Below are 21,212 nucleotides of genomic sequence, written 5' to 3' on the forward strand. Positions count from 1 at the left end.
TTAGACAAGACTGCTCAGAAAGGGTGTGCCAAGCTTTCTGCTTTTGTAATTGTGTTTTGCTAAAATTGGGAAAACAAAGAAAGATTAGGAAATGAAATAGGCAAACCATTCAAATATTTAAGAATAGTCCTTATCTGAATTGCAATGATGAGCCAGAATCTTCAATCCAATATAGAAAGCAAGGGGACAAATACTCGAATTACAAATTAAAACAGAAGTAAATGTGGAAACCAAAACCAGTGATAATGCTTAGTCATAGTTGTAGCTATTGTTAAAGAAAGCAGAAGCTGAACAATACAAAATAAGTGCATAATAAACAAAAGAAGTTGAAATGAGCTAATACAGAAGCTGCTTATCAGTTATCTTTTCACCACCACATTTTTAAATTTTTCCTGAAATTGGCATTTTTTAGCCAAGAGAGAATCCTCACTTCCTAATTATTCTTAGAAGCTTTTTTTTTTTTCATCAGTCTGGGGCAAGTGAGTAAGCACGATATTGCTGTATGCATAACAGTAGAGTAAATACACATCAAATATCTAGCCTTTGGCTGGGCAATCTAGAGAGAATTCTTAGTAAAGAAGACATGGCAACAATGCTCCCTGAATTCATGCTATTTAAAACCAAACTAGATGATACACTAGGAAATGGAGTGTAGGTCAGTGATTGCCAACTGGCAGGAGGATGGATTAAATGACCTGCTAGGTCTTTCCCCTCTCTAATTTTCTGTGATTCAACTCTGGGAGCAGACAGGCTGTCACATAAATGTCACATAGCACAGCTGGGCTGGAGTAGACACCGTGGGAGGTGCTGGCCCCTCCAGCCGCGCCGCCCCTCCAGCCACACCACCACTGCCCATCTTGAGAGCTGTGGACCGCCCCTGCAGGGAGAAGCCCTGACAGGTACACTGAGTGGTCTGGTTGTATGCGGAAGTGCTAGTGCAGAAACTGGAAGAGCCTCACATCTACTGGTCAGTGAAGGCAGAGGATTTGGAAACCGCAACATCTTTTGAAGAGCTATTGTGATGAACTCAAACTCTCAGTGATACCGGATACTTTGAGGAAGCAATAGACTTCTGAGACAATTCACCCCAGTTTGTTTGATTGATAGGTTGATTGATTGCATCTTCATTTTTTTTAAATGGAGTATGGTTGACACACAAAGTTACATTCATTTTATTCACCCTAGTTTTAGATGTCTTTTGCCTTCTGTGCAGATGTGATATTTAAAGTACTTATTGTCATGACAACTAGCCAATTCAACTGGACTCCTTCTTTGTGCTCCTGCCAAGCCCAGGGTTAGTCCTTGGATTGTGGGAAGATATGGGCAAGGAGTCCTGCAAGGTTGGAGTAGTGTGGGGGCATTCAGGAGGCTCGAAGATACCATGAGTTTCCACTCTGCACAGAAGTGTTTCAACAGTGTAAGCATGCTTGCAGCCACACCAGTGTGATCGGCTCCTCCCCAGGAATCCCATTTCTGATTCTTGTCCTGATGAAATTCTTCCACGTGAGGCTATCTGGTGGTTTAAAATCCAGAGGCCTGTAGCTTCTTGACTATTTCCACGAGATGCCAGACCACTGGATTCTATGTTTGTCATCCTTCCTGAATGGTGGGGAAACATGACATCTGAGACAGAGGTCATACCATGGGGACAAAAGAGAAATCCTGAGCTCATGGACTTCTGTGACTCAAAAAGGATCACATGTCTGGCTCAGGCCTTTCCAGCTTGTGTGGTAGCATTGTTTATGCTGCACACAACCACTGTAAAACAGTTTATGGAACTAAAAGTTGGGTTTTTCAGAGTATAAGAAAAACAAACCAACCAACCCTGGCAAGAGAAAACTAATCATTCTAAAGATTCTCTGAACTCCAGCCCCCTTTCACAATTCCCTGCTATTGCTGTGATTGCTGGCAGGCCATGTATGAAGCCTCACATACCATATGGATTCGGATTTGTACAGTCCAGAAGAAAGGCCTTTCCTCCCTGAGTTCAGAGGAAAGGCTGTCTGCATACATCTCTATGCCTAGATACTAAAGTATTTCTGGCAACACGTTTGCATTACGCCCATGCAGTGTTTGTTATTGAAGAAGATCCCAGAAATCATTGCGGAGCCATTACAGAGCACTCGCTATAAATGCAAATCTCTTGGGGTCTAATTTTAGAAATATTTTGTACCCTGCAGGAGGAAAATATGCCTGTTCTCAATGGCACCTGGAGTGGAGGTGGGGGTGTGTGTGGAATGTTTGTTTGTTTCCCATAAGCACCAAGGGAGGTATGGAAACAAATGAAATCTGAATCCCATTTACCAAATGATAGCACTTAGATTCTTACACCACCAATTTGCCACCTACCAGGCCCAGGATGCAGAGAGCCAGATCCCTCAGTAGCCACTACAAAGACAGGAAGGAGAGAGGCAATGAGAAAGGGTTTGTAGGACTTGCCCTTGCATTAACTGGGAAATACACTGTTGAGAAAAGGAGTATTCATTTTGAATATCAAATGCCATTTAAAGTGCTAAAATAAATGATTTGACTCTTTATGATAACCCACAGAACTCTCTTATGGTAATTTCTCTCAAAGTAGCTAAAAGTCCAGTTTTCTTATATTATTGGTTTTTAGAAATATAAATATAATAACTTGTAAATACCTTACAGAAACAGAAATTTATTTTAACCATTCCATAAACACAGTTAAATAAGATCAAACATTTTATGGTTGTGTGTTACATTAGTCAGGGTTCAGACAGGAAGAGAGAACCCTTGCCAGGTTGTTTGATAGAAGGAATTTAATGTAAGAAATTGGTTATAAAAGTGAAAGAGGATGCCCAGGGCACCTCAGAGGTGACCAACAGCTAGAATCATCTTCACCCTGGGTCAGAGGGACACAAGGAGGAGTCACAGCTGCTCCTGAGATGCCCCCTGAAATGGGCATGAGAGGATACTTGGGCTTCTCCTCTCTCCTTTTCTTGGGTCTCCCATTAGGTCCTTGCATTTTGCCAATACCATCCAGAAGACATTAGAAAGAAAGCCTGGACAATGTAGTTCACAGGTTTCCTTGAGACCTTACGACTAAGCAAGGCTTAAGTGCTTGCTAATGCATTACTGGGAAGTAGAATCTCAGAGATGCAAGAATGAAGGGGGAGGAGAAAGGAGCCATGGGAGCATGGAGTAACACCAGCACCATCACCATCACTGAAGCAATGCTTTACTGAGCAGGATGCCACTTCACTGAATACAACTAGTTGTTCAGCCTCACAGAGATCTCTGGACAGGCTGCTCAGACTGTCTACTGGAGCAAAGAGGGGAGAAGGATGTGTGCACCTGTGCCATGCCATTTTCTGCTCCTCTGGTCAAAGTTTGCTCATGGGAAGTAACACCATCTGATCCCTTTAGGCAGCCACTGGGAAAGCCAGAATCTATGTCCTGTTCCATGGTCCTTTTTCAAATTAGAAGGAGTTGGGGGCCAAAGCCTCTGTAGGTCCCCTGCAGTCTGGTCTGGATTTCTGTGTACAATGTACTTCTGAGTACAATGGAGGCTGTTCTGAACCCAGTGATGGAATCAAGGGAGAGACAGACAGGTGGAGGAGCCTGAAATGAGGCAACAGTGATAGAGGCTGCAGTAAGGGTTGCGGAAGGGTCCAGGACTTCCCAAGAGCCAGTGGCCAAGGGCTTAAGAGACAGACTTGAGGAAGAACATCTGAGGCAGCACACAGCGTGTGGACAATGGATCTGTGAGCAAACACCAAAGGCCTGGCACGTGTGGTGGTCTCCTGTATCAAGTGTGCAGTGATTTTTTTGGTGTGGTGAAGGATAGGAAAGAGCCGAGAAGGGGCAGGAAAGTGAAGGGAGGCAGTGAAAGGAAGGAGAAAGGAGATAATAGAGGTCAGAGATGAACGTTTATCAAGCATACTCTCTTATGCAAGTACAACCATAGGTGCATTACAGTCATCATTTTAATTATTCCTTAAAACAACACTTTTAAATCTGATACTATGGCCCCCATGAGAAATCTGAGGCCCAGAGAGGCTGAGTTACTTGCCTCAAGCCTTCTCAAGCTAGAGAGTGCCAAAGCTGGGCCCAGAGCCAGCCCGAAGCTCTCATCGTCGCACTGCCTCAGGTTGTTCAACTACCTGTTATTAGAGGATATGATGTTATTTCCTACAAATGCAAGTCTCAGTTGCTAAGCCTTTATTTTCTCAGTAGTTGACAATAAAATTATAAATAGAGATCTACTTTAACAGGGAATAGAATCTAGAATTGTGGAAGCAATATTAGTGAGGGAGCTTGGGAGAGTTTAATAGAAGCAGGGAAACCAGTAGAGAAGTCGAGGGAAAGGATCCTGCAGATTGTTTTCACTGGCTCTTGTTCTTTTTTTTTCTCCCCTTAAGTTTGCCTTTGGGTTCTTTACTTAAGAGGATGGTTTTGGGGCTAGGGGTTTAGGCATGAGGAATGAAGAGCCCTGATTCCTCCTATTCTCATCCAGCCAGTCAAAACAGAATTCTGGAGAATTGCGTGAACATAATAGAATACATCACAAATGTATCCTCATTCACACATTCCATATTGTCATATAATAAAATTCATCTTACATACGTATAGAAAAGCCCAGGTACACATATCTTACAAACTACAGGCTTTGAAATAAAGTTAACTAATTTCCTTTCAAGGGATGAGTCTGATTCCTTCCTATTTGTTGGCATTTTCTATTGTAAAGATAAAAGTTTACTTTCAGAAGGTATTAGCAGTGTGGACCTCAGAAGACTCTTTAACTTAAAACTGCTAAAGCCCTTTGCTCAACTTCAGCTTCCATGTCCCTCTGTTTACCATTCCATTTAGATCAGCAAATAAGCCAAACCACAGATTTGTTCAGTATCAAACTGAAAGGGACATGTTCATTTTCATTGTGATCCAAGATGTCTTCAAAGATGAAAGGACACTCGGACAGTCTATCAAGAAACCATTTACATTGACCTTTAATGTAATTGTGTGTCATTAGATTTAATAATGCCATAAGCATGATTAGGTAATGTTGCTAGAGGAGTTTGTCTTTGGATTTTTTCTGTAGCTAAGGATAACTCCTTGAGAGAAGTTGCCAATGTAGAAAACTTATAGTTTCTAGTAATATCTTTCTTTAAATATATGATTGCTAATATTAATTTTCACATTGACATTATCACCTTTCAACATAGGCCAGTGATTAAAAAGCAGCCACTTTGTTGTAGATCTTTTATTTCAAGATTCTGCAAAGATTAGGGATGAGAGCCTCACATTCCAGAATATTTGTCATGTTAGCCACCCAACATCATCCTTTAATGCCTGCTTTTAAATCATTCTTTCTGTAGTCTCTTTAGCATGATTTTTCTCTTCCTCTGTACATTTTCCTGTTCTTGAAAGAACTCTTTCTATATTTACAGTTGCGTATTTAACCCAATTCCAGCGTTATTCTGCAAGGGGTGCTGTCTCTCTGAAAGACTGAACCCCCATTTTACCCCAAATCATCAAGCAATTAGTACCATCCTACCTTTCCAAATGATAAGAAAATAAATGTGATAAGGATGAATTTTATATGATATAACATATATTATTTGCCAACAATCCTTCATGCAGAAATAACTGTAGGAAATAGATGTGTCTTGAGCCCATGCTATCCAGTATCAAAGTTGAAAAGAAAATATAGGCATGTCATAATGTTTGTACTTCAGATCATAACACACCTGCCAATATTACAATTAAATATCCTCAGGGAGTAAAACAACTTTGGTAATGGGATAGAATATGAAATATTGTATTATGTGAAATCGGATAAACTTTGAAAAGTGTTATCATTCCATTTATTTTGCAATGATGAAAACATTGCAAAAGTTTCATCAAAATTTAAAATAACCAAAGAGAGGCTATAGCACCATTTCCTGGTAATTTACCACTTGAGGAGATAGTACTCTCCCTTTAATCCCAATACCTGGGATTGGGAGGTTAAAGCAGTGGGGTGGGAAGAGTTCATATGATGCACCCCCTTGCACTCTTCCTACCCTCACACTGAATCAGCTCACCTGCTGATTTTCTTTTAGGTTACATTATGGATCATTTAGGACAAATTATTTTATGTTCAGTTTTTCCATCTGTAATTGCTCCAAAATTCAAAGTTCAAAGTGTGTCATACTGTAGCTGCAGTTCCTTATACTTGTAGCTATTTTTGTTTTTATATGTTAGGCCTTAGCATTTGGAACAGTTTCATTCTCCTCCAGTGCTTGTGCTTCGAAATTGCTTGGATATGCTGTCTTCTCTTCATGGTAGTAGGAAGAGGAATTTTGTCTTGAATTTGGTGGCAAGAGAATCATTTTAAACTGACATCTACCTTGAACAAATGTTCCCATGGTTCAAACAATCGTTATTCCCTGGTCACTGTGTAGCTTGCATGGGTGTGTCATGGCCTGTCCCCACACCACCCAGCCCATCCAGCCCATTTGCCTGAAGCTTTCGGAGATTTTTTGAAGTTATCGCAAGCCTATTAGCTGTAAATTCTCTTTGGAAACTCCCTGTATCTGTAATGAGTATATCTTTCTTCCTATTTGCTCTTTCTTCCTATTTGCTCATAATTTTGATCTCGTTAATACTTCCCTCATTTTTCCTCACTTTCAAATGTGAAAAAAAAACACATTAAATTGACCACTCATGTAGCCACCAACTACTTTCAGTAATTATGAATCCTTCACTATATTTCCTCTCCCTGCACCCTTCTCTTAATTTCTTTATTCCTGTCTCTCCTTTTCCCCACCTAGTGTTCTCCCTGAACCTGAGCCATTTGAAAGTAAGGTGCAAATAGGAAACTCCATGCCTTAATACCTCAGCTTGTGTTTTCTCAAAATAAGATTATTCGCATACAACCATGAGCTGAGCTAAAAAGTTAATCATAACATCATCAGCTGTAACTGCCCCATCCACCTCCACTTTCCCTTTCACTTGTGATTCAAAGCAAACTTCCCACTTTAACTGTTCATAGTTAATGCAGCCATTTTGGCAACCAGTGAAATGATGATATGCTTTGTCCATTATATAATACTTTCTAAATTCCACTGCAGGATGGCAAGATCTGAATATAAATTGCCCACAAGAATATAATTTTTTTTTTTTTAATCTGAGAAGGCTGTGATTGCATAACAATAATACGATCTGCTCTGGTGACTAAAAACATATTGGCTGTGATTTTTTTTTTTAAATGAAAATAAAACACCCTTTTTTTGGTATCTTATTGTGCATGTGAAAACATGAAATTACTATAGTCCCTCTGAATGAGAAAAAAATTCTTCAGGCACTAATCATAATAAGAAATTCTTGGAATTATTAATGTATCCACAGCCACTTTGAGTAATACCTATATCCTTGCCTCTCATAGGTTGACCAGAGTCTATGCTAATCACACATTTACTGAAGTTGTTGGTGATCCCCCTAGTTTCAGACCCAGCTTGCCAATTTCTGGGGATGAGTCCTGCTAGGTGCTGCCGCTAATCATATGATATTGGACAGTGGCAGTGGCAGTGGCAGAAACAGGGCCCATTTGTTTTTGTAAGTAAAGAGTTCTTGAAGTATAAGAATTAAGGAGGCACTCACTCTCAAGGTTGTGCAAGTGCAGGGTGCATACTTACACAACCCTGAGGGAGAGCGTCTCTTTAAACGTGGCCCCTAGGTGCTACACTAACACATTACGTTAGATTTTGAGCTCTTTAGCCTTAATAATTGTTTTTTCTAAAAATTTATGCCATATATAGCACCATGTCTGGCACACTGCACCACTAAACAAAGGCTGATTAATTGAGTATATATCTACCAGCCTCTGAGATGTAATTTTGGTTCTCAGCATAACATGTCATCACCCTGGCAGCCATTGTTACACTGGGAAAAGCCTAGCTTTGGAAGTAACTGAACAGCACATGACTGAGATTTGCACAAGACATGGATCCCTTCTGTAGTGACTTCCTCACCTGCAGAACTCACATAATTAACTCCACCCCCTGGAGTGGTCGTGCAGGGTTAGTGTAATTCTGTACAGAGGTCCTAGCACATAGCCTGGTTCAATATATGTCTGCTCTTGTGATGATTTTATATTCCTATACCATTTTTATTACATTTTCCTTGTAATAAATTACAGTGTGGGGATTTTTTTCATTGGCATTTTTTATTTAGTTTTTGTAAGGTTTCCCTCACTTTGATTTTTCATTCTCTTTGAATTCATTTACATTTTTTCTGTTTATGTCATAGTCTATATGATTTTTATGTTTTCTTCCATCTTCATTATTGAGTAATTAATATATGCCAAGAACCGTGCCAGTAATGTAGGCAGGCTGGGTCCGAGGACCCAGAGGAAGGTCCTATAAGACCAACCTAGAGGGCCCTTGGCTTCACACAGGATAGAAATCAAACATGAAACAAAACAAAACAAAACAAAACAAAACAAAACAAAACAAACCAGGAGTCAGAGAAAGTGAAAGAAGATTTTATTGAATAGCATGAGTGGCAGAGAATGGCACACAGAGTATCTGGGAGACTCAGAAAGGAAAGGAGAATGAGTCTTGTCATTGTTTGGGGTTAGGGGTTTATATTAGAAAAGGGTCTAGGATACATGTTTCTTCAGAAGTCCAGGTAGGAATCCAGTCCAATCGAGGTGAATGTCAGGTGAACAGGTTATTCCATAAGGTAGCCGAAGCTGAGTCTTGATGCCAGTATCAGCCGAGGTTTGTTTGAAGCGAATGTCCTGGGACATGTTTGGGATCTGGCTTTTCTTAAGTGCTATCAGGGATTTGGAGCTTAGAACAAAATTCAGAGAACGATTAACTTTATTTCCCCCTTGAAAGGAGAACAGAGCTTCTTCGACTTATTTAGAGGTAAAATATAAAACATGATTATCGGGGCCCTGTAGAAAAACGAGATGGAGCTTTTCTAAAATGGAGTCTCTTCAGCTTCCATACTTCACTAGCTCCATGAATGTGAAGGAAACTTAACTTCCTTTGAGGAACTCAGTGAGTGGGAGAAAAACTTCTTATTCAAGTTGACTGTTGCCCCAGCTCACATACAGGACATGATAGGAAAGAAGAGGGCAGCGCTAGCTCTTCTCTCATGCAGCTGACTCTCCTGCAGTCCTAATTAGAGTAGACTCAGCTTCTCTATTCTGTTTAGTCTTCTGGGCATTTCTCTTTTGAAGAAAATTTTTTCTGTTTCCTCTGATTCACAGTTATCTTTCCTTCATTATATGCTCTTGATGCTATTTATTTTCTTTCATTCTTTTTTTAAAGATTTATTTATTTGAAAGAGAGCATGCATGCATATTGGGGGAGAAGTGGAGGGGGGGCAGAGGGAGAAAATCTTAAGAAGACTCCCCACAGAGTCTGGAGCCTGACGGGACTCTATCTCTCGACCCTGAGATCATGACCTGAGCGGAAATCAAGAGTCTGATGCTTAACTGACCAAACAACCCAGACGCCCATATTCTTTTTCTAAATAAAACCTTAATTTAAAAAGTCCATTTCAAGTTACTTCAGAAACTTAGTCACAAAATGAACACTTGATTTCCTTGCATAAATACTTTAAGACTCCTACATCTATGTAATTGAATCATGGCATTGTATGTACCAGCAGCTCACCTGGTCTCACTAATAATAAATAGCTCTGTGTGCACAGGACATAAAAAGAATCAAAGCAGGCTCTGGGCCTTAGTAAGCCTTGGTCCTTTAAGGGCAGTTTCAGTAAAATATCAAAACTGTCATTGTGACTTAGAGATATCATAAAAAGTACTTGTGGCAAAAGTGAAAACATACTTTAGTCAGTTACTGAGTATATACTATGATAGTCCCCTCTTATTTGGGGGATATGTTCCAAGATACCCTCCTCCTAAAACCACAGATAGTTCCAAACCTGATATATACTATGTTTTCTCCTAGATCTACATACCTATGATAAAGTTTAATTTATAAATAGGTGCAATAAAAGATTAACTGCAGTAACTGATAATGACACATAATAATTATAACAATATTGTGCTATGGTGAGTGCTGTGAAGTGTGTAAACCTGGCAATTCACCAACCTGTACCCCTGGGGCTAAAAATACAGTATATGTTTATAAAAAAATAAAAAAAATTAAAAGAAATTATAACAATAACCTGTAATAAAAGTTTTGTGAATGTGGTCTCTCTCTCTCTTTTTCAAAATATCTTATTATACTGTACTCAGCCTTCTTCCTGTGATGATTTGAGATGATAAAATGCCTATGTGATGAGATGAAGTGAGGTGAATGATGTAGGCACTGTGATAAATTGTTAGGCTGCTACTGACCTCCTGATAATATGTCCGGAGGATTGTATGCTTCTGAACAAAGACTGACCATGTATCAGGAGGGGCCGCTATACATGCGAAAGAAATATCAGTAACCATGACTCATATAAAAATACAGAAAATATAAAAATAATCAATAATATGCTATTGGGAAGATTTGGATATAAATCAGAGACAATAACAGGAATTAAAAAGAACTGTATCTGGATGAAACATATCTATTATATAGATATGAAAAAATTAGAGGACGAAATCTAGCTTGGAGTAATAAAATATCAACTGTATTTTAGCTACTAGAGAATTAGAAATAAGACAATATTTGAAAGGATTTACTGCTCCAAGATACTGTCTGGAGCTTGTGATGTATTTGTGCTTGAAAGTAGTGACACAGATGGACTGATGGAGAAGATATGACATTCTAAATGGAAGGTAATATTCCTTCTTTCATTAAAACATATTAATTTGTTTACTATGTTGGTTCCATGTGAGAGCCATGGATTAAAACACACACATATAAAAGGTGCACAAGCGTGCACGCGCGTACACACACACACACACACACACACACACTCATTCTTTTTTCTCTCTGTCTTTAAACTCTATTCTCCAATAGCAGCCAGAATACTCCTTGTAGAAAGCAAGTCAGGTGAAACACAAATTCAATGATGTTTCTACTGTACTTGAAACCTTCCCCCAAAACAAAACAAACAGTTATGTGGACATTAATGAAGACACAATGAGGGGCTGGGACAGAGGCTCTGTCCTCATTTTGCAGACTTTTATAAGAAATTAATAACAGAAAATTTTGGTGCAGAAACAAGGACCAGGGACTAAGTGAATGCCTGTCTGGAGAGCTTATATTGCAAAGGTACAGGGGTAGGGAGGCACTAAAGTTCTTTAAGTGGTTTAATTGTGTTTTTTTAAAAAGATTTATTCAATACCCATCCATTAGCCACCACTGCGTGTTTTTGATACCTATTTGTCCCTTGATGACTAAATCTGAAAACAATGAAAGTCAGCTTGGTCCCTTCTCTTGAGGAGCCATGGGCTATTTGGGTGATCCTGGCAGCTGTGTGCATGTTACTCTAGTGCAAAAAGAAATTAGAGCAATGTTGTATGATTAGGAGACGGGGACAAGAATTCAGGTGTAAAATGATAAAACCTCAGTCTAGAGGGGTGACTGAGAGATGGAAAAGACAAGATAAGGGCTCCTGGGTGGCTCAGTCAGTTAAGCATCTGACTCTTGATTTCGGCTCAGATCATGATCTCAGGGTTAAGGAAAGAGCCCCCCATTGAGCTCTGTGCTGGGCATGGAGCCTGCTTAAGATTCTCTCTCTTTCCCTCTCTGACCCTCCCAACTCTCTCTTAAAAAAATTTAAATTAAAAAAAAAAGGCAAACCAAATATTACAGACGTGTATGCCAAAAGTACACATACTTGGTGGCAGAATAAGGAAGAAATCATAAAATATAACTCTACTTAAGCAGCTCCATTTTCATTATTTATTAAAGAGGTAAGCTAATCATTTATTGATTCATTTATTCAGTCATATAAAACCTGATTTGAAATACTTTCCAAGTACCAGCTAATCACAAGATCTACCCTCACTATTCATTCTGCATAAATCAATTTGTTTAGCATTACCACCTTTTGAATTTGTTGAATTAGTAGCATTATTTTTATAGTAAGAGAAAGAGACAAAGCTGACTAAAGGGAGATGCAGTATTTTGTGATGGCTTTTACTGTACTTTTATGCCAATTAAAATAAGAAAGCGGTATTCATTTACTCAATTTTTCTCATCTCACTTAAAAAATTATTATTTGGAATGTAAATTTCCCACACTTATTTTGAGGTTGTGGGGAGTCTTTTTTTTTTTTTTTTTAAGACTTAATTTGATTCTACTTTCCAAAGTTTTCTGAAAGTAAAAGAAAAAAAAGAAAAACTCACATTTTCTGAAAATATACTGTCATTTTTATTTTATACGTAATTCTAAGGTAGGGGGATAAATTTTGACCTGCTCTGTGAGAATATAGTTTTATTTTCACAAAGACTAGAGTTTATATGACTTTAAGGTCTAGCAATATTTACAGTTTGATTTCTGATTTTTCATATGTATTAGGGAGAACTTGTGCTTCTAGCCATGAAAGAGTAACAGAGCCCAGACTGCCTTTTGGTGTAAACAACTAGAAAACTTGACATAATATATGAAATAACTGTTCAGACGTTGGAAAATGGTGCATGACCTTGATTCCAGGGAAGTGAAGGCAAATAAACAAGGCGAACCCTAAAATCACTCAGGCTTTCTGCCTGGAGGCAATTTCCTTGTTGTTCAGTAAAAGAGAACAGAGAGCTTGGAGATCTTGATAATTAAAGAAGACAGAAATCAAAGTTCAGGAAGGCCAAGGCAGTGAGAATTTGTAGTGTGGTATAAGGGATAGAACTACTCAGAAAATGTCCTAGAAGTTAACATACAGGTTCTCTTAAGCATTTGGCTGAACATAGGTCTGCACACGAGTAGGACAAAATTCAAAAATTCAAGTGAAAAAAGTTACTAGGGAGCTGGAATCCCTGAGCATACACAGATCCAGGAATTGTCTCATTTTCCACAAGCCAGAGTGGAGATACCTTGTTGAATACACAAGGGATTAAGTAGAAACCCCAGGGAGTCACACCTTAATAATGAGGCTTAATTATTCCTAGAGTGGAGACTCTTCTAGACTTCTAAAAGGTTAAAAACAATGCTCTAACTGAGTCTCAAGCAGTTTAGCTGCCTGCCAGAACAAAGACCAGTACTTCTTCAAGGAAAAACATCCAGCACATTATAACTTATGTACACGATGTCCAGCATCTGGTCAGAATTTTCATTTCCAGCCACACCAATGATTATACTAATTGTAAATGTATGAAATATTTCAATAAAAAGCAGAAGTTCTCAGACTGCAGATGAAAGCAAGATCTAAATATGTGCTTACAAGAAAATCAGTTTAAATGCAGTGTGATTTGACTTTTTTTGGTATCATGTCAAGTGAAATTTGCTTACCAAACAGATTGAAAATTGGAGAAAGTTTAAACTACTACTTCAATAATAAATGATTCTTCAGTAATTTTGGACTAGTAATTTTTCTTCCAACAATTTATGTAATCTTTTAAGTTCACTAGAGCAAGTCACAGGCCAATAACAGGATTGGTTTTCTTAGCAATCATTCTGTTTTTATGTATATAAAGTCACTCAGACTTTCATAATTATAAAATTCCATAATTCCTCAGATTTTTATGAGTTAATAAGAAAATAATATACAAGAACTTTTGTGGTTAAAAATTGCTCTTTCAGAGAAGAAAAATATATTTTTATTTTTCTGAGGATAATACAAACGAATATAAATAATAAAATTCAACTGTTTCATTTTTTAACTCTGAAAAAGATAATGTCATCAATTCTCTTTATAAAAGATAGTATTTTTGAAAAGCTTCCAAACCCGGTATAGAATGACCTGAAATTCACATCTGAACTCTTAAGATAATCAGGTATATTTGAATGCATGTACTTAAGGTTCCTTTTTTGAAGAATTACTCTTTTTTTTATTATTATAGTATGAAAACAAGTCCATATTGAAATAGAAGGCTTTCTGGGGAAACCCTCTTTAAGGCATATGGACTATCCCTGTGTTACAGGTCATACGGAAAGGAGAAGTGAGTTGCTGCTGGATTTGCACAGCCTGCAAAGAGAATGAATACGTGCAAGATGAGTTCACCTGTAAAGCCTGTGACTTAGGGTGGTGGCCCAGTGCAGATCTAACAGGTAAGAAGTGCCCTACTTTAGATGTGCCTGACTGTGGACCTTCTCAATATGCCCATTGTTTAAAATATGAATGAGCAACTCTTGTCTTTTTTGGTGTTTATTTTTACTGTGCACTTTTTAATGCTCATGTCAAAGAGCACACAGAAACCTTTATAAGTTTTCAATCGTCCATATTGAAAAGCAAGTTCATTTTTTAAATCTAAATAAAAGTGTATTAAATGGGTATTCTGGTATGCCAGTTGCTTTCTGTTTTTCTTTTTTAAAATTTTATTTGAAGATATTTCTAGTTACCTGCATTTATGTTTGCAAACATTTCTCGAACATGTGTGAGGCAGTACTTTTTTTGCTTTAAATGTATCTTGCTTTATTACTTTATTTTGCTTAAAACTTATAGGGAAGAAACATGTAAAAATAATATAAAATTGTTATTAATATAAAAGAGATATTTATAGTGCATAAAGTTCATTAGGCAGATAAGGAGATGAAAGAAATTCCAGAGAAAAACTAGAAGATGGGAAAATGAAAGCCTATTACACATTTGGGAAAAACCACAAAATAAGTGTGTGGGGTTGGTTGATAGACACAAGGACCTAGCAAAGGCCAGAAAGGAGACTGGTGGTGGATGATACAAGATTCTTCCTGACCCTTTCCCAAGAGTTTGGACTGTGGTTTTAAGCACAGGAGAACCACTGAAGAATTTAAATAGGCAAATAACACCTTGGTATTTGTGTCTCATAAAGATGCATCTACTAGCTCAGACTAGCAGTCTGAGGAGTATAGTGAGATTGGATGAAAAACAGAAGCTAGAAACTATTGCATTGGTTCAAATGAGTAATTTCCAAGGGTGTGGATGAGGGCAGCAGCAGCAGGAATAGAGGAATATATGAATGCAAGAGATGGTTTATTAGTAAAATCAATGGGTATCATATGGATAGATTATATGAGTTTGTAAATTTCATAAGAGCAATGTTCAAATACGTGAATTTTGTTTTCCACACACATGAGAGATATTTCACAAATACTGTTCACAAATTTTAAGAGTTAATAGGGCCCATGGAAACTGTCATCTGAGTACATTTTGTCATGTGAGTAATCTCATTCCTCCTTTTAGAAAGGGGAAGTTGAGGCCCAAAGAGGTGTACTTGTGTGCCCAAGGTCATGAAAATAGTTAGAAGCAGAGCCCAGTTCACTGCTTTCCTGGGTATTATTGAAAATCATTACAAAGTGTAACATTTCTTATTGTTTTTTACTTTTTCATCTGTTCCCAAATAAGAATAGCAACTAAGAAATTGTATGACTTATTCAGAACACATCAAAAATGACTGGGTAAGGGACGCCTGGGTGGCTCAGTTGGTTAAGCGGCTGCCTTCGGCTCAGGTCATGATCCCAGCGTCCTGGGATCGAGTCCCACATCGGGCTCCTTGCTCGGCAGGGAACCTGCTTCTCCCTCTGCCTCTGCCTGCCTCTGGGCCTACTTGTGGTCTCTCTCTCTCTCTCTCTGACAAATAAATAAATAAAATTAAAAAAAAAAAAAAAGGAATTCTTTAAAAAAAAAAATGACTGGGTAAGTAGAATCAGGTCACATAATGAAAATTTTACTTATTCAGTGAGAGTACCTTGTAAAATGGTAATCTTTGTTGGAAAAAGTTAATCTAAAATGAGGGTCAGAAAGCTTTTAGAAATTATTCAGTACAAAGACCTTTTTTAAAGAAAAAGGAAGTTAGATTAGAATACATTTGAAGATAAAAGCTGTATCTCAATCATATTTTTATTCTGTCATGGAAAACTGGTTTTCAACTTTAATATGCCTAAAACTTACCCAGGTATTACCCATTTGCAGAGATTCCTGTTCACCAGTTCTGAGAAGGGACCCTGCAAATTCTGAGGCACCTGGTTCCTGTCTCATCCTATGAGAAACATTATTCTCTGGGTCATAGTCTAGTGCCTTGAACACAATAGCTGTCTAATAAAAGTTCTATTGAGAGAAGTAGAAAGAAGAAGGGACTTACCTAAGTTCATGCAGGTCAATGGATTTGGTTAATAGAGAAGCCACTGTGAAAACCCAGGATTTTTATCTCTAGGTCTAACTTATATCCTTGTTGCATGCAATAGACTGGCTTGGAAAAGCTTTTTCAGCCACTTTTGGACAACAAGACCTCTCTCCCACTCATGCTGTGTCTCTGTTCACATCTTTATCCTCTTTCATAGTGTGTGCTTCCTGCCAGGCCTTTTTATATCAAATAGAGGGTTGACTTACTAGTCAGTCCTCTCTGTTATTTGACTGAGACTACAGCTGCCTGGGAAGAGGCTCAAAGACAAAGAAAGCTAGCCTTTCTCAGGTTGATTTTAGAAATCAGAAGTCCTGGCTTTGAGGTGTAAGAATTTTTTTTTTGTCTACATTTTTTTGGGGCTTCCCCAAATTTTTCCTAAGGCTCCTTTTTTACTTTGATTGCAGCTTATCTCATACCTGGTAAAGAACTTCTGTCCTATTTTAACACATCAAATACAAAAAAAAAGGTTTTTTAAAAGATCCAATATATTATAATAATGAACTCAAAGTCATATATTTTATTCTCTAGAGATCTTCCATTGTAGGTATATTTTTTGCCCACTACCAAATGAGGATCACCATTGATTTAAGGCTCTTTCAGTTAATAAAGCATAAAAAAATAAAAACACCTTCCTTCACTATACTTAGATATTTAATGTGATTATTTTCTAAAATATTTAGTCTATCATCCATCACATGCATAAAAGTCACCTTAGCGTCAAATGAGTTGAACCAAGCAACAACTCAGACAGCCTTTTTTTTTTTTTAAACCATTTCTGATTTTTTTATTCAGAGAGCCCTTTTCTAATAGCAAAATAGGCAAGTGGCTACTTTTGGAGCAAATATTTAATTATTGTGCCAATTTGTGTTTAGGGTATTTCAGAGTACAAATCTCTGATTTAGTTTATACTTAGCTTTAATGACACCTATCATTTCTGGATCCTTTCAGTCTTACACATGAATGGACAGTGTGGTCTCATTTGCCACTCATTTGGTGCCACGTCAGGCTCAGAGCAAGTGTGCACTACATGGCAATGTGGTGTTGGTGGTTGCCATGGTAGCAGTAGTTGTGAAAAGAGAAAACCCACAAGCAGAGAATACCAAAAACCAGTAGAAATACTCGGAGGAGTAATGCATAGCCTTTAAGTAGGTGTTTTGTTTTCACAGGTGGATTTCTCTTTTTTTGGACTGAATTTTAGTTAAAACGAGAAATCATTCTTCTTTAGGAAATGGTGTTTTTACTGAAGGTAAAGGTTGTTAATAGGCATAAAATTATTTTATGAGATACTTTCCACACATGCTCCAAAGGCCCTAATATTAGTGAATAAATACCTGTTTATAAATGTGTTATTGTTTTCATTAGAATATATTATTTGTTGCTATAAAGAAAAAAATGATACATTACTTAGAGGAAGCACTTTCTGAAGCTGTTAATAAGTTTCTCACTTTTTCTTCTTAGGAAAATTTACATTTTAATTCAGCATTTAAATTTCACACTTTATTTCTTATGATGCATAAACAGGGATCTCTTCTGTCATGGTATAAAATTTGACAGTAGTTTAACAATTCATGAACCAATTATATGTAATCTGATGCTACTTATTTCTTTTTAAAAATCAAATAGGGTAAGAAGATTCCTCAGAAAACCAAACTACATTAAATTTAATCATTAAAATATTAAGTTATAGAAATTAATTTTTACTATTTTTCTCCACCCCAACAGTTGCTATGACCTCTTACACTATCTACTTACTTACTTAAATTTCATATTATACACTACCACCTACTTTGTACCAAGCATTTTTTGGAGAAACTGGAAACATATACGTGAATGAAATAAAGTTTATAACCTGGGAAGGAGCTTCCTATGAAACTAGACAATTATAAGTCCTACAATAGGAGTGTGTACAAAATGTCATATGAACAACTGAGAAAAAAAACAGTTATTTCTCCCTGCGAAGAAGAGAGGAGCCTTCATAGAGAAGGTGACATTTAAGTTGAGCACTGACCATGAAACAGAATTTCTCCTTGTAGGTAATTGATATTAATGTAAAACACTAAAGAAAGCATTTTGATGATGCTTTATTAATTACGAAGTATTATTGTAACTGCTATTAAATGTCTGAAGACCTGTGGACTTTATTTCTGTGATTCATATTAAATATGTCTTACCCTAATTCGGAAGAAATCCAGTTAAAAATAGCTTCTTCCAATGCATTTGGATCTTACGAGTGAACCAATATTTGTTTAAAAAATTAGGACTAACTTCCTATTCCTCAGATCAGATTTATTACCACTTGTCTTGGATTTTGCTCAGGAATCTTAGAAAATGGACTTGTCTGATAGCTCTGGATTCTCTGGGAAAACTGTAACCACAGATACTGCCAGGTCCCTAAGTTTTAGAGGCTTTAGATATAGTATGTAAAACTCACATAAAGGCTTTTAGTTTTGGGTGCTGGGGGTCAGGTAGGGCCAGGACAGTCTTCACCACAGGTTGAAGGTAACTCCCACTCCTTCCAGGCTTGAGATACCCAAACACCTCTAGGGGTTGAACAACTCTTTAAACCTCAAAACAGAACAAAAAATACATTACATATTATATTACATATATGGACAATATGGATATTATAGCTAATTATCTCAAGGAATCAAAGCTAATGCATCTAAAATTTAGAATGTCTTAAAAAAAAAAGAAGGAAAGGAAATAAGAAAAAGAAGGAGAAAACAAAGCTTGTTTAAAATATAAGTGATCAGTCCCTATCTTCGGCTGATTGTTTTGAGTGTTCCTGGATTATCATTGAAAACCCTGGTTTCCCTGTGGGGAAAGAATCTAGGATCTTCACAAGAAATAAAGCGATCACAGTAGAGTTGTAAGTATATTGTTTTGAGGTGTTGTTGACCTAATGCCACTGTTACAGCACAGGATACTTATATCTCCTTCTAACTCAAGCATATTTTTCTTCATTTGCTTATACTACACTGTGTAGAATAGGCTTGATTTATAGCTAGGCTTGGACAACTCTGATTATCTGTGGGATGCCTGAGTACCTACCTGTCTTTAACTCTTGGCTACATTAAGGAGACTGATATTCATAATATGCAGTTTAGAGTTTGAAATTCCACTGGTGACAACCAAAACCAGTTTGTTGACTGATGGATTTCAACTGGCGATTAGAGATAGGCTGACTTGGCCATATAACTTGAAGGTCATAAAAAGAGTTCACTGGGAACTTCTGTCTTGAGCTCTCAATTCAAAGATGAAGTGTGCCCTTTGAGAGTAAGGATCGTAGGGCACTTGCACTGGGATATCCCTTTGGCCCTTGGTGATTACCTGCACTTCCTCTTACTATATTAAATGTTTTGCCTTTAAGTAAAAAAATTACATGAGTATGTTCTATGAATCTTCTGAGTCCTTTTAAATATCTGAACTTGTGGAATCTTTACATATACAATAAGTATCATCATTGGAAGTTAGTGTGATATACCTAACAATAGCTTGATATAATTGAATTATTGAGTTAATGATTGCCTAGTAAAACGATTTAGGCAAATACTTATTCCTAGTAAGGTGAACACTAAAGACAAACTCAAATTTATGTAGTTTTAAATCAGTGAAGAAGAATGAATAAGAAAGCATACAAAGGGAAGTATGATATATGTAAGAATCTTCTTCAGATGATCTTGCACAGAAGACCATTGTATAATCATCAGCTTGCTATAAACTTCAGTTAACAGTCAACTTCCACGAGGGCTTCAGCTTCTGGAGGATCTCAGCAGAACCTCACTTTAAAATCACTAAGGGGAGTAACCTGCAACAATACTAAGGTTTCTTTTAATTTGTCCAGAGGGTTGGGAATGAAGACAAGCTTGTGTAATTTAAATTCATGAATAAATGTTCCACTGAAAATGTTCCCATATCACTAGATTGACCAATTGGAATGTGCTAAGATCACAAAATCTAATCATATTTTAGCCTTTGTAAGTATAGTGGCTTTTCAACAGAATGCTTCAACCCATCTGCAAAATAAACACACTGTTTAGACTAATACATATTCATAAACCATAGAGGGAGAAAACTATATACAGCCACTCTGGAGTAACTCAAAAGTTCTTTTGCAATTGTTTCAGTTAATGCCTCCACCTTTACAATTTGTCCTAATTGATTTAATTACAAATGAAGCATGAACTGGCCACATCTGCTGTCCTGGAAATGTTTCCCCAATAGTGTTTAATTTTGTGGCCAGTTTGTCCCTACTGAAATGAATTTTTTCATTTGTTCCATCAGGATTTTATCTAATCCCTGGTAGATATTTATTTTTGGTACTGTCGGATGGCCATTATGGTTTTGTCAGATATTATCTTCATGAATCTTAGAACACAATCATGAAATATCTGGAATTTCTTTTAAGAACTTCTTTTCTGGTCACATTTTCTGTATCTATAATTGAATACTTAAACTTCTTCATTGATTTGTTACTATCATAAATTATTTGTTTTATATGAGATGCTTTTATCAGGGGTTTTAGAGCACTCTGCTTAGCATGATAATCTCTAAAATATTTCTATTGTATTTCTAAGTATTTTATAGTATCTATAACTTTTACAGTACCTTTTTTTACTGCGAACCTACCACAATGAGCAATGGCTCTTTGATATGGGCTATGTTGTTGAATTAATACATCTAGATTATGGTGTATCATTTTCATATTTACACACAAAAAAAGATTTACGATAATCTAGGTACATGTGACAATCTATATGTTTATCTGCTCCGTTCCAATCCATCTTCCTATTTCTGTGAAGTCTTTTGTCCATAGGGATTCTGGGGCTAACAGTATTCCTTAGATAATTTTTTTAAATTATACATAGTATAGATATTTTCATGACTAGAACAGCTATAATTTGATCATCTGTAGGGAAACATAGTTTCTAGTTTTGTTTCTATAGTTTAACATTTTGTCTAGAACTTAATCCTACCTATTAAAATTGTGGGTCTTGTGTCACAGAGAATAATGTATCCTTCTAATAATAATCTCAAAGTA

The 21,212-nt window shown here is 37.1% G+C and overlaps 1 protein-coding gene across 3 annotated transcripts in view; it reads left to right on the plus strand.

Moving 5' to 3' along the window:
* LOC111147676 (glutamate metabotropic receptor 1) overlaps positions 1–21,212 on the plus strand; it is a 407,752-nt gene that overhangs the window by 346,695 nt on the left and 39,845 nt on the right. For all 3 annotated transcript variants that reach the window (XM_022503887.1, XM_022503888.1, XM_022503889.1), the window contains exon 6: positions 13,994–14,120. In XM_022503887.1, the coding sequence (XP_022359595.1) occupies positions 13,994–14,120 (127 nt within the window). The remainder of the gene's footprint in view (positions 1–13,993; positions 14,121–21,212) is intronic.

The sequence above is a fragment of the Enhydra lutris genome, unplaced genomic scaffold (genome assembly GCF_002288905.1).
Source record: "Enhydra lutris kenyoni isolate GAN:26980312 unplaced genomic scaffold, ASM228890v2 scaffoldscaffold17, whole genome shotgun sequence".
NCBI lineage: Eukaryota > Metazoa > Chordata > Mammalia > Carnivora > Mustelidae > Enhydra > Enhydra lutris.